This window comes from Denticeps clupeoides, chromosome 17 (assembly GCF_900700375.1).
Source record: "Denticeps clupeoides chromosome 17, fDenClu1.1, whole genome shotgun sequence".
Taxonomy (NCBI): domain Eukaryota; kingdom Metazoa; phylum Chordata; class Actinopteri; order Clupeiformes; family Denticipitidae; genus Denticeps; species Denticeps clupeoides.
In genome coordinates this window covers 19,773,414-19,791,716 of record NC_041723.1, presented here as the reverse complement: position 1 = coordinate 19,791,716, position 18,303 = coordinate 19,773,414, and the positions used below count along the sequence as shown (strand labels likewise).

The following is an 18,303-nucleotide window of genomic DNA, read 5'->3' as shown; positions in this document are numbered from 1 at the left end:
TCATTTACTGCAGTCTGTTACTGTTACAATGGTTCACCGTTCGCCGTCATTTACTGCAGTCTGTTACTGTTACAATGGTTCACCATTTGCCGTTGTTTTCTGCAGTATGTTACTGTTACACTGGTACACCATTTGCCGTCATTTACTGCAGTCTATTACTGTTACACTGGTTCACCATTCGCGGCTGTTTACTGCAGTCTGTTACTGTTACACTGGTTCGCAGCTGTTTACTGCAGTCTATTACTGTTACACTGGTTCACCATTCGCGGCTGTTTACTGCAGTCTGTTACTGTTACACTGGTTCGCAGCTGTTTACTGCAGTCTGTTACTGTTACACTGGTTGGCTGTCGTTTACTGCAGTCTGTTACTGTTACATTTACATTTACAGCATTTATCAGACGCCCTTATCCAGAGCGACTTACAATCAGTAGTTAGGGTTAAGTGTCTTGCTCAGGGACACAATGGTAGTAAGCGGGACTTGAACCCGGGTATTCTGGTTCATAGGCGAGTATGTTACCCCTAGGTTACTACCACCCCACCTGTTACTGTTACACTGGTTCACTGTTGTTTACTGCAGTCTGTTACTGTTACACAGGTTTGATGTCATTTACTGCAGTCTGTTACTGTTACACTGGTTCAACGTTCGGCGTCGTTTACTGCAGTCTGTTATTGTTACACTGGTTCACCGTCGTTTTCTGCAGTCTGTTACTGTTACACTAGTTCACCGTTCGCCATTGTGTACTACAGTCTGTTATTGTTACACTGGTTCAACGTTCGGCGTCGTTTACTGCAGTCTGTTATTGTTACACTGGTTCACCGTCGTTTACTGCAGTCTGTTCCTGTTACACTAGTTCACCGTTCGCCGTTGTGTACTAGTCTGTTATTGTTACACTGGTTCACGTTCGCCGTCGTTTTCTGCAGTATGTTACTGTTACACTGGTTCGCAGTCGTTTGCTGCAGTCTGTTACTGTTATTCTATTTTATTTTTCCTTTATTTTTATTTTAATCATTTAACCATTACTTAACTATGAACAGTCAAAACAGGGTGGTTCAGGATGCATTTCACTGCATGTTTTACTGCTTGAATCCAGGGCGTCCTCAACCAGGCGCCTCTATACTTATAAATGTTTTTTCTAGCTCTCGTGTCCGAAGAAGGGTCTGCCTCTGTCACTCATTTTCAACTTTTAAATGTTTTAAAGTTTTAAATGTTGTAACTTGCTCTGGAAAAGGCCATCTCCCAAATGCCTTAGTAAGTGTTTATTTGCCAGCTATTTCAGCTTGTCATGTTGGTATTGATGGGTGGTCGCCAGGGTCTCACCCCCTTGCCTTATGTTTTGTGAAGGGTGTGTGACAGCTGAGGACTGTCAGTAGGACCACTGTTCCTCCTTGGGACATCAATGTGGTTCTGGATGCTTTGTATGAAGCTCCATTTGAGCCTATTGAGTAAGTGGATCTTCAGACAGTTTCCTACAAGACCTCATTGCTGCTGGCACTGGCTTCGGCCAGGTGAGTGGGTGACCTCCAGGCTATTTCTGTTCACCCAAGGTGTGTGCAGTTTGCGCCTGGCGATATTAAGGTTACATGGTACCCAAATCAAACCTCTGTGGCTGAAGTTCTGCCAAAGTTTTTCATTTCATGCCAAAGAGCTTTTCGCGAATGTTTGGCACTCATTCTGGCTTCTTAGTTTTTATTTGTACATGCTGGTAGGCTGAGTCTGTATAACACGCCTACATTTTGCTTTCTGAGTAACAAGAACGTGGCTGCTCTTGTTCTCCCGCACTGTGCAATGGAGCTGGTGGCTGACCTGTGGTAGACGTTTAAGCCCTGTATACCTGGAGGGGATAACAGGCAGAACTGAAGAGAGTCTAAACCTTTGACTCCGTGTGCGCTCAGCTATGTTGAGCTCTTTCCTGATCGCCATCTGGTCTGTGGTACTTCCAGGAAGGGGAACTGTCTGTAGCAGGCAGCACCAGTGGGGTGTCTGTGTACTGTTCAGGCCCAGGACCGCGACCGTCAGTTGACTCCTGTGAGAGCTGCGTCCCTGGGTGCTCAGTGGGTGGCGCTGAAGTGGAAGAGGAGAGAAAGGACTCCATGCCAGGGGTGCAGCCCTGTCTCCGCTCTGCCTCAGCCCACCGACGCCACAGCTGGGGTCCTGGCAAGGGCCACGGAACAGAATCTGAGATGGTCCAGCGTAGGTGAGATGACCATTTTCTGACATTTACCCTCCCATATACCATTCATGTTCATCCCCCCAGCGTCTCTGCCCACTCATTACTCACTCCAACTCCACCCACTTTACCCCCGCCCCCTCACATTACCCTGCCCACTCATTATTTTCACGCCTACTTCTTGTAGTTCTGTACATGGGCAAGGCAGAGGGAGACCCACAGGACACAGGAGAAGGTAATTGCTTGTCTGTCTACTTCATTCCCATCATCCTGCTGGTGTCACCTCAACACAGAAACATTCATGGTTTTACTTAAAGTGGTGCCAAAAAAAACACTTTTTTTACATTTGGTCTTTCATAGTTGAATTGTACCTACAATGAGAATTACAGACCTCTCTTATCTTTTTAAGCGGGTCAACTTTCACTGGCTAATGCTTCCTTGCCCCACTCTATCTGGGTTTCACTGTGAGTGTTTGCGGAGTGTGTGGAGTGTGTGGAGTTCAGTCTACATGAGTCAGTCACACTTCCTGCCCACTTGTGTTTGGGGCCGGAAGCCTGTGCAGCAGTTAGGGCAGCGAGCAAACAGGAACTGTCAGTTTCACACTCAGCTTCAGTCCAGGTGAGATTCTCGAACTTCCTTTCAGACGTTCCCACACGGATTGGTCCTTCTGACCTCTGTGATTTTAAATCTTCAAGTCTTTGTTGTGTAGTGGTGTTAAATGTCAGCAGAGGCTGTCTGTGGAAGGTTGGGAATTTTACTTCCTGTTTCTGGAGTGAAGGTGAAACTGCCCTTCTCCTCAGTGCTGAACACACATCCACACAGGCCTGGGTCAGAACCAGAACTGTTCTGGTGGATCTGATGGGGCTTTGATGGACCAAGGCTGTTTGGAGCGGTTCACGTTAAGGTTCCTTGTTTTAGACAATGTTTGGCTGTTTCAGTTTCAGTCTGGAGGGCCTGGTGCTGGAGCAGGATGGGGGCAGGTCTTCTCCCCCCCGAAGGGGGAATGGTGGGCGTGGCAATCGCCTGGACAATGAGGACAGGGGCTCCCTGGTCTCCCTGACTGAGGAGGAACAAGAGTCTGAAGTGGGAGATGGCAGCAGTCTGGATAGCCAGGTGCAGCCATCCTTCAACCATGCAACAACTGGGAATCATGTGAAATAGTTTATACATCGTGTATATTTGTGTAGTCGACATTGAATGTGTAATAATATGTATAATTTAGTTTTTTGTGTGTATAGCAGAATTCTGCTCCTGTGCAGCAGCGGTGTGCCAGCATGCCTTCAGTTCTCACTAAATCGGTGTCCATGTTGGCCATCAGCCCCCACGACTTGGACGGTGAGTGGACTGGAGGTCTTCATGTCATATCTGTCTGTTGCCGTAGTTACACACTTCCGTTCTTTCTCGTAACATAGGCAGTACTCTGGGGGCGTGGCCTCGCATCATTCACCCCTCCCCCCTTCCACCTTTCCACTAATCATTGGGTGGTGGAGGTCCGAGGCAGCATCCTTTGGCATTTTTAATGCTTGCTTTTTTCTTCCATGCCCTCGATCCTGGACAAACTGCTCAGTGATTGGACGAGCTCAACCAAAGCGGCGAATCTCCTTCTCCTTCAGTGTCTCTCCACTCCTGCCTAAATCTAAAACAGTCTTTTCTATCGGCTCATCATCCAGTGATGAGGATGAGGCCGTCAGTAAGTAAAAGCAGAAAGAAATTCCCTGAGTGGCTCCTATTCCTCCTCCCTGCTTGGGCAGAGTGTGTCACACCCAGTCACTTCCATACCCCCCCTCTAACAGTTCCACATGCTAAATGACGCTGAGTCTGAATGAAGGACCTGTGGTCGGAATCCTGAATGAAGTATCTGTTGGTTTGGTCATTGTGTGTGTGAGACCTGCACTAACCTGATGGTAGCTGTCACCTGGCATCCGACAAAAGCAGAATGTGTTCATCCCAGATCCAGTCACAGACTCTTACAGATGTGTGATGTCGTGGGAATTGAACAGTCTGGCAAAAGCTTTCCTGCCTGGACATCTGCTTTGTCCTCCTGAAACTGCTTCGGGTACTACTGAACCAGAACTGAGAGATTTGTTAATTCATTCTTGATTTTTCCAGAATTGAGATCCTTCTCTGTGACGTCTGGGACGCAGGTGAACAGGTGAGATGGAACATTTTTTGTCAATTTATGAAAGTATCTGCATAAAAGTGTCATCAAGCACGTATTGATCATGTGGCATGTAGAACTGCACACTTTGAGCACTGAATTGCGTGTTTAGTGCTACTTCAGACTCATGAAATATGACATCAAAGTTGCTTGCAGTGCATATTGCAGGTTTATTTATATACATACAATATGCAATTACACATAAAAAGGAACTAAATCGATATGTAGTAAAAAGAAGTGATCTTCAGAGATTAGTGGTTGTGCCGATGGTCTGAAGGGAGATCTCTGTCCTCTTTTTCTCTGTATCAGAATCTCAGAGGAGAACCCAGGTCCGCTGAGGGTTGACAGTGAAGGAAGAGCAGGAACCAAAGTTAGTAGGACCATCAGCTACCTGAAGAACAAGATGACCAAGAAGAGCAGAGTGAGTCCCTTTCCTCACACCTCACATGACTGACACTTTAGAACCCGAGGTACAGCAGTGCTGTCAGAAGTGACAGTCAGGTTCATGTCTGGTCGGGACATTAAGAGCATGGTGCTGACATGCCGACCTCTGATCTGCAGCGTTTTTGCAGGCTGGTTTGAGAGCAGCTGCATTGAGGTGACTGCAGACTGCGCTGTGCAGCTGCAGCAGGGTAAGCGTGAAGTCAGGCAGGAAGTGGAGGAGCTGCGGTCTGACCCATCTTTTCATTTTTTATTTTTTTGTTTCATTGTCCCCAGGCACGCTGATGTCAGTGTGTTTTCAAAGAAGTCACATGTAGCCATGTCCCGCCTACATACGCAAATTTCCTGCTTATTTTGTCTGGGTTACTTGGTCACCAGCTCAGCATGGTGGCCGGTTTTTAGAGAAGTTCTTTCATTCTTAATTGGCCCATTTTGGTATTATCGGACTGTGATTGCTCATGATAATTGTGCTTCGTTACCACTGACTCCGACATGGTAAAAAATTCTGTGGATGTTGTATATGGACGTACGTCTGGTTAATGACCAAGGCTTCTTTATATAAATCCTTTGACTGAAAAAGAAGGATGCTGTGAAAATTCAGTACATCACCTCATTTCTGTACAGTCATGATCGAATTTAAAGTAATAATAAAAACACTACTCCGTATTAGAATCATTAAGATAAAAGTGTAACATTTGGTCTTTATTAATATTAGTGGTTTTTGAAAAAGAAAGAAAAAAAAAATTCTGTTTAATAATCTCTCTGAAGAACTAAAGAGCTGAACTACTAACAACTTGTTGAAGTGAGAAGGTTGTTAGTGTTTCTTTAAGAGAGACGGTCGGTCAGGAGTGCTGCACATGCACACGCCCTTGGCTGACTTCCTCTCCTCTCGTCTCATCTCCACCGGACGGCCGTTGTCACGGGAACGGGTGAGCGCTGTCAGTAGCAGCCGCTCAGTTGCCGGAGCGATGTTGGCGCGCCGCTTTCTGCCACAAGGTCGCTCTCTGAAGTTCAGGGTTCTGGAGGGTCCTGCAGAGGTGGGTTCTCCCAAGGTTCCTTGTACTTCTTGTTTTGCCTGAGTGTGTCGAGTTTTGGACCTGAACCTCCTGTTTACTGGCAGCGTGCCGACTTCCTGCTTGGATGGAGAAGGATACGTTGGTGTCTTGTTGTCTGGACTGTTGCTAAATTAGTCGACTTGAATCTTCCCAGCCTGGCTTTACAGCGTAATGTCTGTGTTTATGCAGCAGTGAAATGTCACTGTGTGTGTGATGTTCTCATCAGTGCTGCTGAGGAAATCCTGCAGACCCCGTTGGTGAATTCTGTCACCACAACCCCTCCAATGTCACCAGCCCGCTCACTGTCTGATTGCCTTGTGCACTCAGGAAAAAGAGAAGGATAAAGAGCCCAAGGAGAAGAGAGCCTCAAATGGACATCAGTTTGGCATCATCAGCGTGGTCCCATCCACACCATGTGACCAGTGCACCAAGCCCATGAACATCAAAGACACCTTCTTCTGCACCAGTAAGCTATGAAATGGAGTACAGCAAACACATGAAGAGTTGCTAGAGGGAACCTAGAGAGTCATGTGCTGTTATCAGAACGTGGAGAGGCGCATTAATCACATTTAACCGGGAGCATCTGCATGTCTGCTGAAATCTGCTCTTGTCCCATCTGTTTTGCCCGGCAAAATATGTTACGTGGTGCGAGGAGCCTGGTCCAGTTGTATTTGTCAAATTTTGAAAGGTCGAGTTTAATACAGCATTTTAACATTTTTAACATCCAGTTTTAGTCAGACTAACACAATCCTTTAAATCTCTGTAAACATACCTAGCACGTGGCCTAATGGTTAAGAAAGTGGCCCAGGTTCAAATCCCGATCCGTCAAGGTGCCACTGAGCAAAGCACCGTCCCCACACACTGCTCCCCAGGCGCCTCTCATGGTGCCCAATGCTCATCAAGGGTGATGGTTAAATACAGAGGACACGTTTCGTTGTGTCACCGTGTGCTGTGCTGTGTTTGTCATTGTGAATCACTTCACTTTCACTTTCAAAAAGCAGGACCCCCCCCCCAAAAAAAAAACATCAAACACATGATCTTTTTCCACATTTTTGTGTCTTGTGTTAATTCATACCCTGCTGACAATTTCAAGGTCTACCATTTTTTATTTTAGTCATGCTGCATTTCTAGCTTATTTATTCTTAGCAATTCAGGGAAATGAAACTGGAATTGGAAGTGTAGTCACAAGAGCAGAAACACATCTTGTCTTTAAACCCACCAGGATGCATTTAAGTCAGTGTAAAATCTATTTACCACCATCCACTCTATTTAAAATCTATTTTTTACATATAGAAGACATGTTAGAAGAGTGACATGTCAAACCCAGCCCCTCCAACCCCTCCAACGCTGGAACTTCATGCACTATATTTACTCTGAAGTGTGTGAGGGGGAAAAAAAGGAAATTGTGAAATACTGCAGCACAGCACATGGTGACACTACGAAATGCATTTAACCATTACCCTTAGTGAGCAGTGGGCAGACATGAAAGACGCCCGGGGCGCAGTGTGTCCTATTTTTATGATTTACGAGTCTGGGTCCTTACCGGCCAGGCCACCACTGTGTGTGTGTGTGTGTGTGTGTGTGTGTGATATAAAGACAGAGAGAGACTTGATCTCCATTGCATCACTCTTCCTCTCTGGTGACCACCACAGCTGGAGAAAGTCTGCGCTCTAATGCCAGCCCTCCAGATTTTGCCGCTGCGAGCAGAATATTCAAATCAGGAAGTTATGGTTCAGCTTCCTGTGTAACTGTGCAGTTGTGAATATGGGTATAAAACAGAGATCTCCTCATCTGTTTTGTGGAATTGACTAGTTATTTTAAATTAGTGTGGTTTGTAATTATCTAAGATGATCAAATAAACATCTTGTTCTAATCATAAAGTTTTTTTAGCCTGATTAATGAAACTTTCAGGGAGTAAACTTCATACAGTGTTCTCATGCCTCATGTTTAATGCTACATGCTACAGCCCTGTAATTTGTGATAGTTTTTCACATCAGCCTGTTCCTCTTTAATATCAATTTGTTTGTTCCTATAGGCATGAATGAGGCGAGTGAATAGGTTTAAAAAAAGGGTCTTCTCAGTTCTGATCCGGTTTTATCAGTTTAACGCTGCCTGTCTCTGAGACTTTCAGATGGCCTGTGATTGTTATAAAGAATGTATGTATGATATTAGATCTTATGTAGAATAATTGGTGCATCAGGATTGATTGTGTGATTCCCTGATCATTTTTGATGTTCCTCAGACTGCAGCGCTCATGTTCACAAGGCCTGCAGAGAAACATTGCCGCTGTGTGCCAAGGTCAAGGTCAAGGTGGGTGACGGTTGTTATTTTTCTCTTTTTCTACAATCAGGTTCATAAAAATTGGAATATCAACACAACTCTAGTCTTTTTGGCTCTATACACCACCACAATGGATTTGAAATGAAACAAACAAGTAATGTAATGAAATGTAAGTGCAGACTTCCTGCTTTAATTTGAGGGTATCAGAAGAACTGCATAGGAATTACAGCTGTTTGTATACATGCCTCCCTGCCAAGCACATTTAAAGCAGGTCGCACAATCTGGATGTCTGGTTGTTGTGTGATGTAATGTTACAGCAGCCCCTCTTTCTTCAGCAGAAGACTTGTTCCGTGCCAGATTCAATCCCCATGAGGAGTAAAAGTAAGTGTCTGTGAAAGTTTTGTGTTGTGTTGTATGTGAGGTTATTAATGGCTGCTTTTTTTCTGTATGGTCAGCCATGTCCCAGAGGGACCGGCCTTGGTCTACCATCTCCATCTCCGACGAGCAGAACACAGCAGTAATGTCACGCTGGAATACAAGCAGTTTCATGGGCTTCAGCAGTAGCAACCTGTCCAAGAGCATGTCCATCAGCAACATTGCAGGGTGGGTAGAAAATAATTAAAAAGCATACAATTCATATGTAATGAGAGAACTGTAACAGTAAAGGACGTGTGACTATGTTGCTTCATTATAGAGCTGTCAACTGGGCATAGCAAGGTTGAAATACTGGAAGTTAATAAAACTACACAGACCCGAACTGTTACAGGTTGCTGAACTTTAGTCTCTCATCTCTTTCGCCTGTGCTCCCCATGCCTGTTGGTTTCTTTTGTTTTGTGTCTGTGTGCGAGTTCCTCTTCCAGCTCAGCTCCAGTTACAGTAGTGTGAGCCGGGCAATGGCTGAAGGGATTGGACATTATCTCGTGGGGAGGGCGAGATAATGTACATTGGCGTTTACAGCTTAATAGGCTACTATACCTTAGTTCAGCCCTGGAGGGGGCGCCAGAGATCTCAGGAGAGGAGCAGAATTGTATCTGTATTGAGGTTACCAAAATGATATTAGAAAACATTAAATGTAGAACCTGCAGCACACCCACAAGGATCATCAAAACTCTGTATAATCCTGTATACTATATAGACTAGTCCCAGCTCAGGGTATCATTTTAGTCAGTGCCGAGTACCTATCCTTTCTGTGTGTTTCGCATGTTGTAAATTTGTTTTATTAAGTGTCAGGTGTCTTAATTATTGGAGAGAGAAGCTGAGCAGGATAAACAGAAGCACGCGTCCAGCAATCCTATTTTAAACTTAGTCAAGCAATCGTGATCTGGCTTTTTAAAAGCTGAAAATTGAAAGAGCTCACTGGGCCACGGCTGGATGGAAACAGAGTGTCGGTCCACCCAAATGCAAATGCATCAAAGTAAAATGTAATGCAATGAACCATATCAATATGGTAACTGTGGAGTGTAAAACAAGTGAAGATGCCCAGACCCTGTCTGGATCAGCAGCTGTGTGTGCAGTTATTCCTCTTCCTCACACTCTCCAGGCCAACGTTGGAAGACACGCCATTGAAGAGGTTCCTCTCGCAGTCTACTGACTCCCTGCACAAGAGCTGCAGGGTGAACCAGTCCACCGAGTCTCTGTCAGATGAGGGTGCGTCTGGACCAGAGAAACATGTCCAACTCATACACACACTCACTCAGTCCCTTTAGTGCATGCTCACTCACTTACACACACTTTACACACTTTTATTCTTTATAAAATGGCCTTTTGGCAAGATGTCAGTACAGATACCAGAAGGTTTGGAATGTGTCTACCTTAAATGGCATTAGTTTGTGTCTTTTCTAGGCACAGAGGTGATGGATAGTCAGTTGATGGGTGAGTTTGAGGCTGATGCCAGATACCTGGAGGCCGACTCGTGGAGCCTGACTGTAGATAAGAAGACACTGAAGCACTTGAAGAAGGATGTGGTGAAGAGACAAGATGTGATTTATGGTGCAGCAACTGGTTCAGTTTTCTGTGTTTTCAGATCTTACAGGCTGTGTGCGTAGTTTGTGAGGTTGTGTATGTGTGTGTTGGGTCCAGAGCTGATTCAAACTGAGCTGCATCATGTGCGGACACTGCGGATTATGGGCGAGGTATACAGTAAGGGGCTGCAACGAGAGCTGCAGCTGGAACCAGCCACCCTCCAGAAGCTCTTCCCAGTCCTGGATGAGCTGCTGGATCTCCATTCCCGTTTCCTCTCCAGCCTGCTGAGGTGCCGCAAGGAGGCGCACCTCGGTCCTCACACCAACCAGGATCACAGCGCTAGAAGAACATGCGGCTTCCTGGTCCAGAAGATTGGGGATACCCTTATTTCTCAGGTGGGTCTGAGGTCACGGCTGAGCTCTGTCTGGGCTGTAGCACACTGAGGATGCCTTTCTTTTATTTCACTGTGTCTTGATTCTTTAGTTCTCTGGGTCCAATGCTGAGAGGCTGAAGAAGTTCTATGGGAAATTCTGCAGTCGCCACAGCGATGCCGTCAACTTGTACAAAGAACTCCATAACAAGGACAAGCATTTCCAAGCCTTCATAAAGGTTCCCCTCACACACCTCATCTCACGTCCAGACATTCGGACTGTTTCTTTCTACATCTGTGTGCGTTTCATCCCCTTCTCAGAAAAAGATGAGCAGCAGTATTGTTCGGAGGCTGAGCATTCCTGAGTGCATCCTACTGGTAACACAGCGCATCACCAAGTACCCAGTACTGATCCAGAGAATCCTGCAGCTTACCAAAGGTAAAAGGGGCTCTTTACACCACAACTGTCCACTGTTATATCAAAAATCCAGGAGCATCTACTGTTCCATTAACTGACTAGCTTTTAGTAACCAGGGGACTACCTTCTAAAAAATCTGGAATCTGGTCTTTTCATTTCCTTTAAGTTTAACTAAAAATAGTTCCCAAAATCTATTCATAAAAATAGAGGCTAAATAATTAGCTATTTGCTACTTTATAAAAGACATATTAAAGACATTTTACTGGACAGGTCATTCGATTTCCATCAGTCACACGTTTTGCAGGCATGAACACATTTCTGTTAAAGGAAGCCACAGATGTGTTGGACATTGACTAAACTGGAAAGAATAAGTTCATGGTGCAGATGTGTTATTTGTGTGTTTGGACAATTTGGACAGACAATTGTCTATGGAAAAAATTTCTTGCTCCAGATCGCTCCAGCACACATGCTCATAAGATGTGTTGACGAGGTGGTGTGGGCCCTCGACATAGAGCAATTTTTTGTATGATTTTTTTTTTTTTTTTTACTTTTGCAACACACAAAATAAACATTTTTTTTCTACTCATTCTGTTTGTTTAAATAATTCTCAGAACATTTTAGTGCAATATCTTCGCATCGTAGTGCACCGAGTTACACCATAAAAAGAAGTTTACTGCTGAGCTCTTTGTCGAGGTTCATGAAGCAGTAATACTTATGGTGTGGCTGTAGAGAGTGAGGAGGACCACAGCGAGGTGACTGAGGCACTGCGCCTGGTGAAGGACGTGATTGTGGCAGTGGACAACAACGTGAACGAGCACGAGAAGAAACGGCGGCAGAAGGAGGTGTACGGTCGCACCGACAGCAAGTCCATCACACGCATGAAGAGCGGCCAGATGTTCGCTCGTGAGGATCTGCTTCGTGGTCGGCGACTGCTGCATGATGGGGTGCTGCAGCTGAAGAGCGCCACCGGCAGGCTGAAGGGTACGGAGGCTTCCAGGGCACAAATTTACACGGGTTTTACCGGTTTACTTCCCTCCCAGTCTTTAAATATGAAAATCATGGCATATTTACTGGCCAATTCCAACCACAGAAGAGCTTTTATGAGACCCTAATTTCATTACATGTCCATACCTATTGCACAGTGGTGGCCTAGCGGTTAAGGAAGCGGCCCCGTAATCAGAAGGTTGCCGGTTCGAATCCCGATCCGCCAAGGTACCACTGAGGTGCCACTGAGCAAAGCACCGTCCCCACATGCTGCTCCCCGGGCGCCGGTCATGGCTGCCCACTGCTCACTCAGGGTGATGGGTTAAATGCAGAGGACAAATTTCACTGTGTGCACCGTGTGCAGTGCTGCTGTGTATCACATGTGACAATCACTTCACTTATATTATATATTTTATTATTATTATATATTATATAATTAAAATGTATTTTAGCTAATAAAAGACAACTATTAACTATTCAACATAATGTTGCATATAAAACATCCAGAAAAGTAAAAGTGAAGTGATTGTGAAACACTGCAGCACAGCACACAGTGACACAACAAAGTATGTCCTCTACTTTTAACCCATCACCCTTGGTGAGCAGTGGGCATGACAGGCGCCCGGGGAGCAGTGTGGGGGGACGGTGCTTTGGATTCGGGCTTGATTCGGGACGGTGCTTTGGCTCGGGATTCGAACCGGCAACCTTCTGATTACGGGGCCGCTTCCTTAACCGCTGCACCAGTGATCTGTGCTGCTTTCAGTTACTAAACATTTTACACCTGGGGAATGAAATATATGCTCGATCAAAGGCAAAAAGTTATTTTTTTTATCAGGCTAGGTTTCAAAATATCAGCCTCTCGGATTCAAAAGTGCAGTCGTGCTCTCTGGGTTGAGTTGTGTTTACAAAGTTTGTTCTGTTCTGTTCTAGATGTCCATGCGTTGTTGCTGTCAGATGTTATTGTGTTCCTGCAGGAAAAAGATCAGAAATACATTTTTGCCTCTCTGGTATGTATGTAATGACTGACTTGTAACCATGGTGATTATATAGTACTCCTCATTGAGGAGGTAAAACTAAACAATCAATCATTTGATTTCTCTTCCTTATTCGTTTTTGTCTTAATGTTCTGGAGGCCTGGACTACTGCACTTTAACTTCTCCGTCACTCTTTCTGCAGGACCAGCGTGCCACTGTCATCTCCCTGCAGAAGCTGATGGTGCGAGAGGTGGCCAATGAAGAGAAAGCTCTTTTTCTCATCACCCAGGACAACAAGCCCGAGATGGTGGAGGTGCACGCCAACTCTAGAGAGGAGCGCAACGTGTGGAAGCAGCAGATTCAGAGCACCATCCAGTCATTGTGAGTCCTATAGTCCTCCACCAGAAACTTTACAAGACAAAAATATAAGATGAGAACAATATAGTTTGGGACAAATAAGTAAATAGTTTAAAGAGAGCGATTGATGTTGAAACAGGTCTTTTTGTGAGGGTGGACAGGTTAAAACGAGGGACAACCAGAGAGCCAGTTCCACTGACAGGTACACCAGTGTGTGAGAGCTCAGTCTTGGACTGTGCAGAAAGAACATGAACATGTAAGGCGTCAGTGTAACCAGGAGGAGTTTGTGTGGAGATTATGTATTTAGACCAGCCACCGAGGGAAGTTTGTCTCCACAGGCCAACATCATCAGTGGCACTGACCTGACGTTCTGCTTCTCCTCCAGTGAGAAGAACGAGCATGAAGGTATTCCCAGTGAGAGTGAGGAGGAAAAACGTGCCCAGGAGGCAAAAGCCCAAGAGATGAGGGGTGAGGTACCACCACACCATGTCATATGGTTGTTTTGCAGCAATAATTGCTTAAAACATATTTTAAAGACTGAATTCACCTGTGAATAATAAAACACTTTGTTTTGAATTGACTTCTGCAACTTTATCAGCCACCCCATATTTAGTTCCAGAAATGACTGCAGTTCATTCAGATTGATATTATTATTATTATTAATGAAGCAGCATCACTTTAGATGTAGATTAGCCAATCAGAAACAAGTGCTGACTGTTTAATCCTCAGTATCCCTGTTCTCATCTCAGACCTTCTCCATAAAAAAGACGAGCTGATCGTGGCCTTGCTGGAGGAAAAAGTGAAGATTTTTCGGGAGATGTGCCGCTGCGGCACCACTGAGCCCATCATCTCCTGCCTCCGCAGCCGCATGCTCTTCAGGGCCACGTCTGCTGACATCACCAAGGGCGAGCCAATCATGAAGGAGGCCCTGAGGGAGGGTATGAAGACCAACCGAGCACATAACCCCACCCACCCACTGCAGCTGTGCTGTGAAGCACCGTGTGTGTCTCAGTGTAGAGTTTCATGTTTATTGTAATATGGCTCGGTTGGCTTCGGTCTCCCTGGTTACAGCTGTCCACACATGTATAGGTGATGGGCTGACCACTGTCCCTCAAGTCCTTCTAACCACAGAACACACACTTGGCATCTGTGTATGAAGTGTGCAAACAAGTTTAGTGTGTGTGTGTGTGTGTGTGTGTATCTACAGTTGATATCCTGCAGAGGCTGGTAAATAGGAATGTGGGCGGAGCCTTGGGTCCGCAGACACGCCCGTCTCCAGGTCCCGCCAGCTTGCCTCGCCGGGCCGAAACGTTTGGCGGCTTCGACAGTCACATACTGAGCAGCTGCAAGAGTGAGTGTCCAGTCTGGACCATTGAGTGTTGTGCTGGTTGCTGACTCCAGGTGACCCCAGGTCTGCGTATGTTTTTAAGATGGAGAGAAAGAGGGCGTGGAGGAGCCATCCGACTTGCGCAGAACTGAATCAGACGGTGTGCTGAAGGTGTGTGTCTGAGGGCGGATGTGAGAATGTACTGTAGCAAGAAAAAGTACATGAAGCCTTTTGAATTGCATGGTTTTCTGTATTTAATTCTGTATTTCTGTATTGGGGTGGTAGTAGCCTAGTGGGTAACACACTCGCCTATGAACCAGAAGACCCAGGTTCAAATCCCACTTACTACCAGCGTGTCCCTGAGCAAGACACTTAACCCTAAGTTGCTCCAGGGAGACTGTCCCTGTAACTACTGATTGTAAGTCACTCTGGATAAGGGCTGATAAATGCTAATGTAAATTTAAATGTTTAATTGTCATGAAATATGAACTTCATTTAAGTCAATGGTATTGACAAATTTAATATGCCTAAATTAATAACAATACATTAAAAAAATTATCATGAGAACAACCATAAACTACTCAAAACCATGAAATTCCAAAGGGGCTCACATACTTTTTCTTTCCACTGTCCGTGTATGTGCTCTTCTGTCGTAAAATGTGGGGTCATTTATGATAGGAACAGTAGAGTGTGTGAACGTGTGTGAATTAGTGACCGCTGTCCCCTTTCCCCCATAGGCAGGGGCCTCCAGCCTGGTAAAGAGGAACAGTGAGGTCAGCTTGGGTCATACACACATTTTAATGTTTTATTTAAATGACATGCATTGTACAAATCCAGATTTCAGCAATAATCCACTGGTTTTGTACTGCAGTTTCTTCATTTAAATAAATCTATATCGAATAAATTCAATAGTCAGGTCAGATCTGACTGTGGTGCCACATTGGCAGATGAAACCCTTATTTAAGGTGTTTATTCATTCATTTCTCTCCCTCAGCAGCAGTTGCTCGGCAGTGTTATCCATCTTCATGATCTGCTCATCACTCTGCAGGTACTACAGGCCTCCTGATCGAGTCCCAGTGTTCACTCTCTCATGTTGTGGCTGGTCTGTACCATAGCAGGGGATGGGGTTCGGCATGGATGCTCTCGAAAGACTTGACGTTTAAATACATGTGTTCAGATATAACCAGTCAGCTGTATCCTGGACCCACATCTGGGGTTCCACCCCGTTTTTTTTATAATGACGAGCTAGTGTAAAAGATCTCAGGCCATCTGACCTCCTCTGCAGGCGGTGGTGGTGCAGCAGGACTCCTTCATTGAGGATCAGCGTCAGGCCCTGCAGGAGCTGCCCTCCTCCTCCTGCCGCCACCCGTCCATCTCATCCACCTCTTCCTCCTCCTCCTCCTCATCGTCACCAGCGAGGCTGCGGGCACTGGAGGCTGAGGTGGCGACGCGGAGGGAGCAGGTGGAGGCGGAGCAGCGGGAGCTGCTGCTGCGCAGGGAGGAGTACCAACGGGACCTGGAGCAGCTCAGCGCCGGCTGGAGGAAGCTGGAACAAGAGAGAGAACAGCTGCAGCACCAGAGCCTCCATCCCACGGTTTTATTTTATTCAAAATGATTCTAATCTGAGAACCTGGACATGTTCTCCATTTTGGGATTTATGACACAGTAAATCCGAGTTCTTATCAGAATAGTTCTGTAATTGATGTAACTATGATTCATCTTCATTGACCTTCATGGTCTCGTGACTATAGTAGGTGAAATGTGCGGTATTATTTGTTGACCCCTTGTTGTCTTCCTGGTCAGTACTAAGTCTGATGTACTCTGTATAACGGTTTAAGTTTTACGGAGTTGTGAGGCCTGCTGCTCCTTTTCAGGATGAAGAACATGTGAAGGACCTTCATCCCTCCGTCCCCTTACTGGACCCGGAGGTATTGAGGACATCTGAGTCTCTGGAGCAGATCGCTAGTGTTGATGCTGGAATGTCCACCCTGTTACAGCCCATGTTGGCCCTCACCAAGGACCTTCCATCCAGGATGAACTCCAAGAAGCGGAAAGGGAAAACCCTCATTCCATTCTCCTCCTCCTCTCAGAGCAGTGAGGCTACGTCAGGGCAGATAACTGGCCGTCTGCTGCAGCTGGATAAACCCAAAGACAAGAAGGACAAGAAGAAGAAGAAGGGCAGGGCACAGCCTTCACAGACCACAGGTACAGCAGCCACCACCATCTATGACCTCAGCTGGCAGTCCTGTTCAAGCATCAGACCTGCTACTCTTCTAACATCTGTATTAAATGAATTTACCACACACACACACACACACACACACACACAGACCAGCTAATGAGAATATTAGCATGGTTATGAGGGTGATGGATGTCTCTGTTCTACAGATCCGCACAGTGGCCCTGGTCAGCCTGCAGGTGGAGACATCTTCTTCTGCTGACCCTCTACACAGTGTGAGCTGGAGCTGCTCCGTGGGTGGACTGTGTGTGTATGGGGTAGCCTTGATGAAGATGAAGCTCTGCTCCAACCACCCAGGATGAGGCAGCTCAGCTCTTTTAACATTTCGCCGCATTATAACCTTTTTAAGCGTCATGTTTCAGCACGTTAGCACCCGCTCTGATCACAATGGACACAATTAACTGCAGTGTTTTAAACTCATTTTATGACTTGTCATTGCACATTGATTTGTGTAATCTAAATGTGTATTTCAGCTTTAGATTTTTCTAATTTATTTTTTTATTTAATTTTTGGGGTTTATATATCCAGTGGAAGATGTATACAGACCCCTGCACTTTTTAACCTGAGTCCTGTAGTAACCCCACAGGCCAGATGACAAGAGTGGTGACAGGCCAGGTGACCACGAGCACCAGCTGCACTGTTAACCCCGTTGAGTCCAGAGGAAGTGAAATGAATGTTTTTCAGTCTTTTATTTAACACATTGGCAACTCACAATGATGATCGAATTCTTCTGGGACTAGTTTATGTGCTATATTCATACCAAAACTAGCAAGACACTGCCTGAGATTAGCGTCTGAAACTCTCTCACCAGCAGGAGGCGCTGCAGTTCGCTACAGCAGCTGCCAGACCAGTGTTTCAGAACAGAGCTGGTCTTCATCTTCAGGACATTTGGCGGAGTCGTGTTTATTTGAAAGATTCAATAGACCTCAACTGTCCAACGCTGATCTACAAATAAATACTGAAACTGCAGTTCACTGTTTCAGTTTGTAGCTTTCAGAATTGTTACTTTTAAAAAAGGTACAGTGTAATTTCAGTATTTTATGTAAAGAAGGGGAAATTCTGTGAATATTCCATGTAAAAAATAAAGTGCTATATATATAACTAAATAAAAACTCCTTTCTGTCTTTCTGTACAATTTATAACGGGTTGTGTGTTTAACACTGGTGAATAAGACCAAACATAACTTGCCCATTGTGACCTGTGACCTCTTTTCATCCTGACAGCGGCAGATCGTGTGTGTGTGTGTGTGTGTGTGTGTGTGGAGAGTTAGTTGGGATGCAGAAGGACTGAACAGAAGGGACTGCTGTGGTCATCTCTGCTGAAGATGCTGGGGTCCTGATGGCCCCCTCCATCCCTCCCAAGTGGCATCATGCTCATGTACAAAATGCTCTCGGGTGTGGAGGTGTAGAGAAGTATTGATCGCAGCGGGGAGAGAAAAATATCAAAACTTCTACACACATGAGCTGAGCGAGCCCTAAAAATGATTCCCATCCTGCTGCTGCCGCCCAGGGAGATTAGGGGTGGATGTGTTGTTGGTGTTGTGCGGCTGAAGCTGAGCTTTATTAAAGCT

General features: G+C 45.5%; 1 protein-coding gene across 14 annotated transcripts in view; it reads left to right on the top strand.

Moving 5' to 3' along the window:
* The window catches only part of LOC114766889 (A-kinase anchoring protein 13), a 53,356-nt gene extending 35,516 nt beyond the window's left edge, over nt 1-17,840 (top strand). For 7 of the 14 annotated variants that reach the window (XM_028958234.1, XM_028958229.1, XM_028958225.1 and 4 more), the window contains 28 exons: nt 1,942-2,195; nt 2,356-2,403; nt 3,107-3,281; nt 3,407-3,503; nt 3,736-3,858; nt 4,278-4,320; nt 4,636-4,747; nt 6,150-6,288; nt 8,065-8,132; nt 8,438-8,483; nt 8,558-8,705; nt 9,643-9,749; nt 9,945-10,091; nt 10,182-10,459; nt 10,548-10,673; nt 10,756-10,873; nt 11,582-11,833; nt 12,767-12,843; nt 13,013-13,191; nt 13,553-13,635; nt 13,917-14,105; nt 14,375-14,518; nt 14,598-14,665; nt 15,232-15,267; nt 15,489-15,542; nt 15,780-16,088; nt 16,369-16,699; nt 16,883-17,840. In XM_028958234.1, coding sequence (XP_028814067.1) covers nt 1,942-2,195; nt 2,356-2,403; nt 3,107-3,281; nt 3,407-3,503; nt 3,736-3,858; nt 4,278-4,320; nt 4,636-4,747; nt 6,150-6,288; nt 8,065-8,132; nt 8,438-8,483; nt 8,558-8,705; nt 9,643-9,749; nt 9,945-10,091; nt 10,182-10,459; nt 10,548-10,673; nt 10,756-10,873; nt 11,582-11,833; nt 12,767-12,843; nt 13,013-13,191; nt 13,553-13,635; nt 13,917-14,105; nt 14,375-14,518; nt 14,598-14,665; nt 15,232-15,267; nt 15,489-15,542; nt 15,780-16,088; nt 16,369-16,699; nt 16,883-16,935 — 3,804 coding nt within the window. In that variant the 3' untranslated portion in view covers nt 16,936-17,840. The remainder of the gene's footprint in view (nt 1-1,941; nt 2,196-2,355; nt 2,404-3,106; nt 3,282-3,406; nt 3,504-3,735; nt 3,859-4,277; nt 4,321-4,635; nt 4,748-6,149; nt 6,289-8,064; nt 8,133-8,437; nt 8,484-8,557; nt 8,706-9,642; nt 9,750-9,944; nt 10,092-10,181; nt 10,460-10,547; nt 10,674-10,755; nt 10,874-11,581; nt 11,834-12,766; nt 12,844-13,012; nt 13,192-13,552; nt 13,636-13,916; nt 14,106-14,374; nt 14,519-14,597; nt 14,666-15,231; nt 15,268-15,488; nt 15,543-15,779; nt 16,089-16,368; nt 16,700-16,882) is intronic. The other 7 variants (XM_028958227.1, XM_028958226.1, XM_028958224.1 and 4 more) reach the window with 7 other exon arrangements.
* Nucleotides 17,841-18,303: the final 463 nt, after the last annotated feature.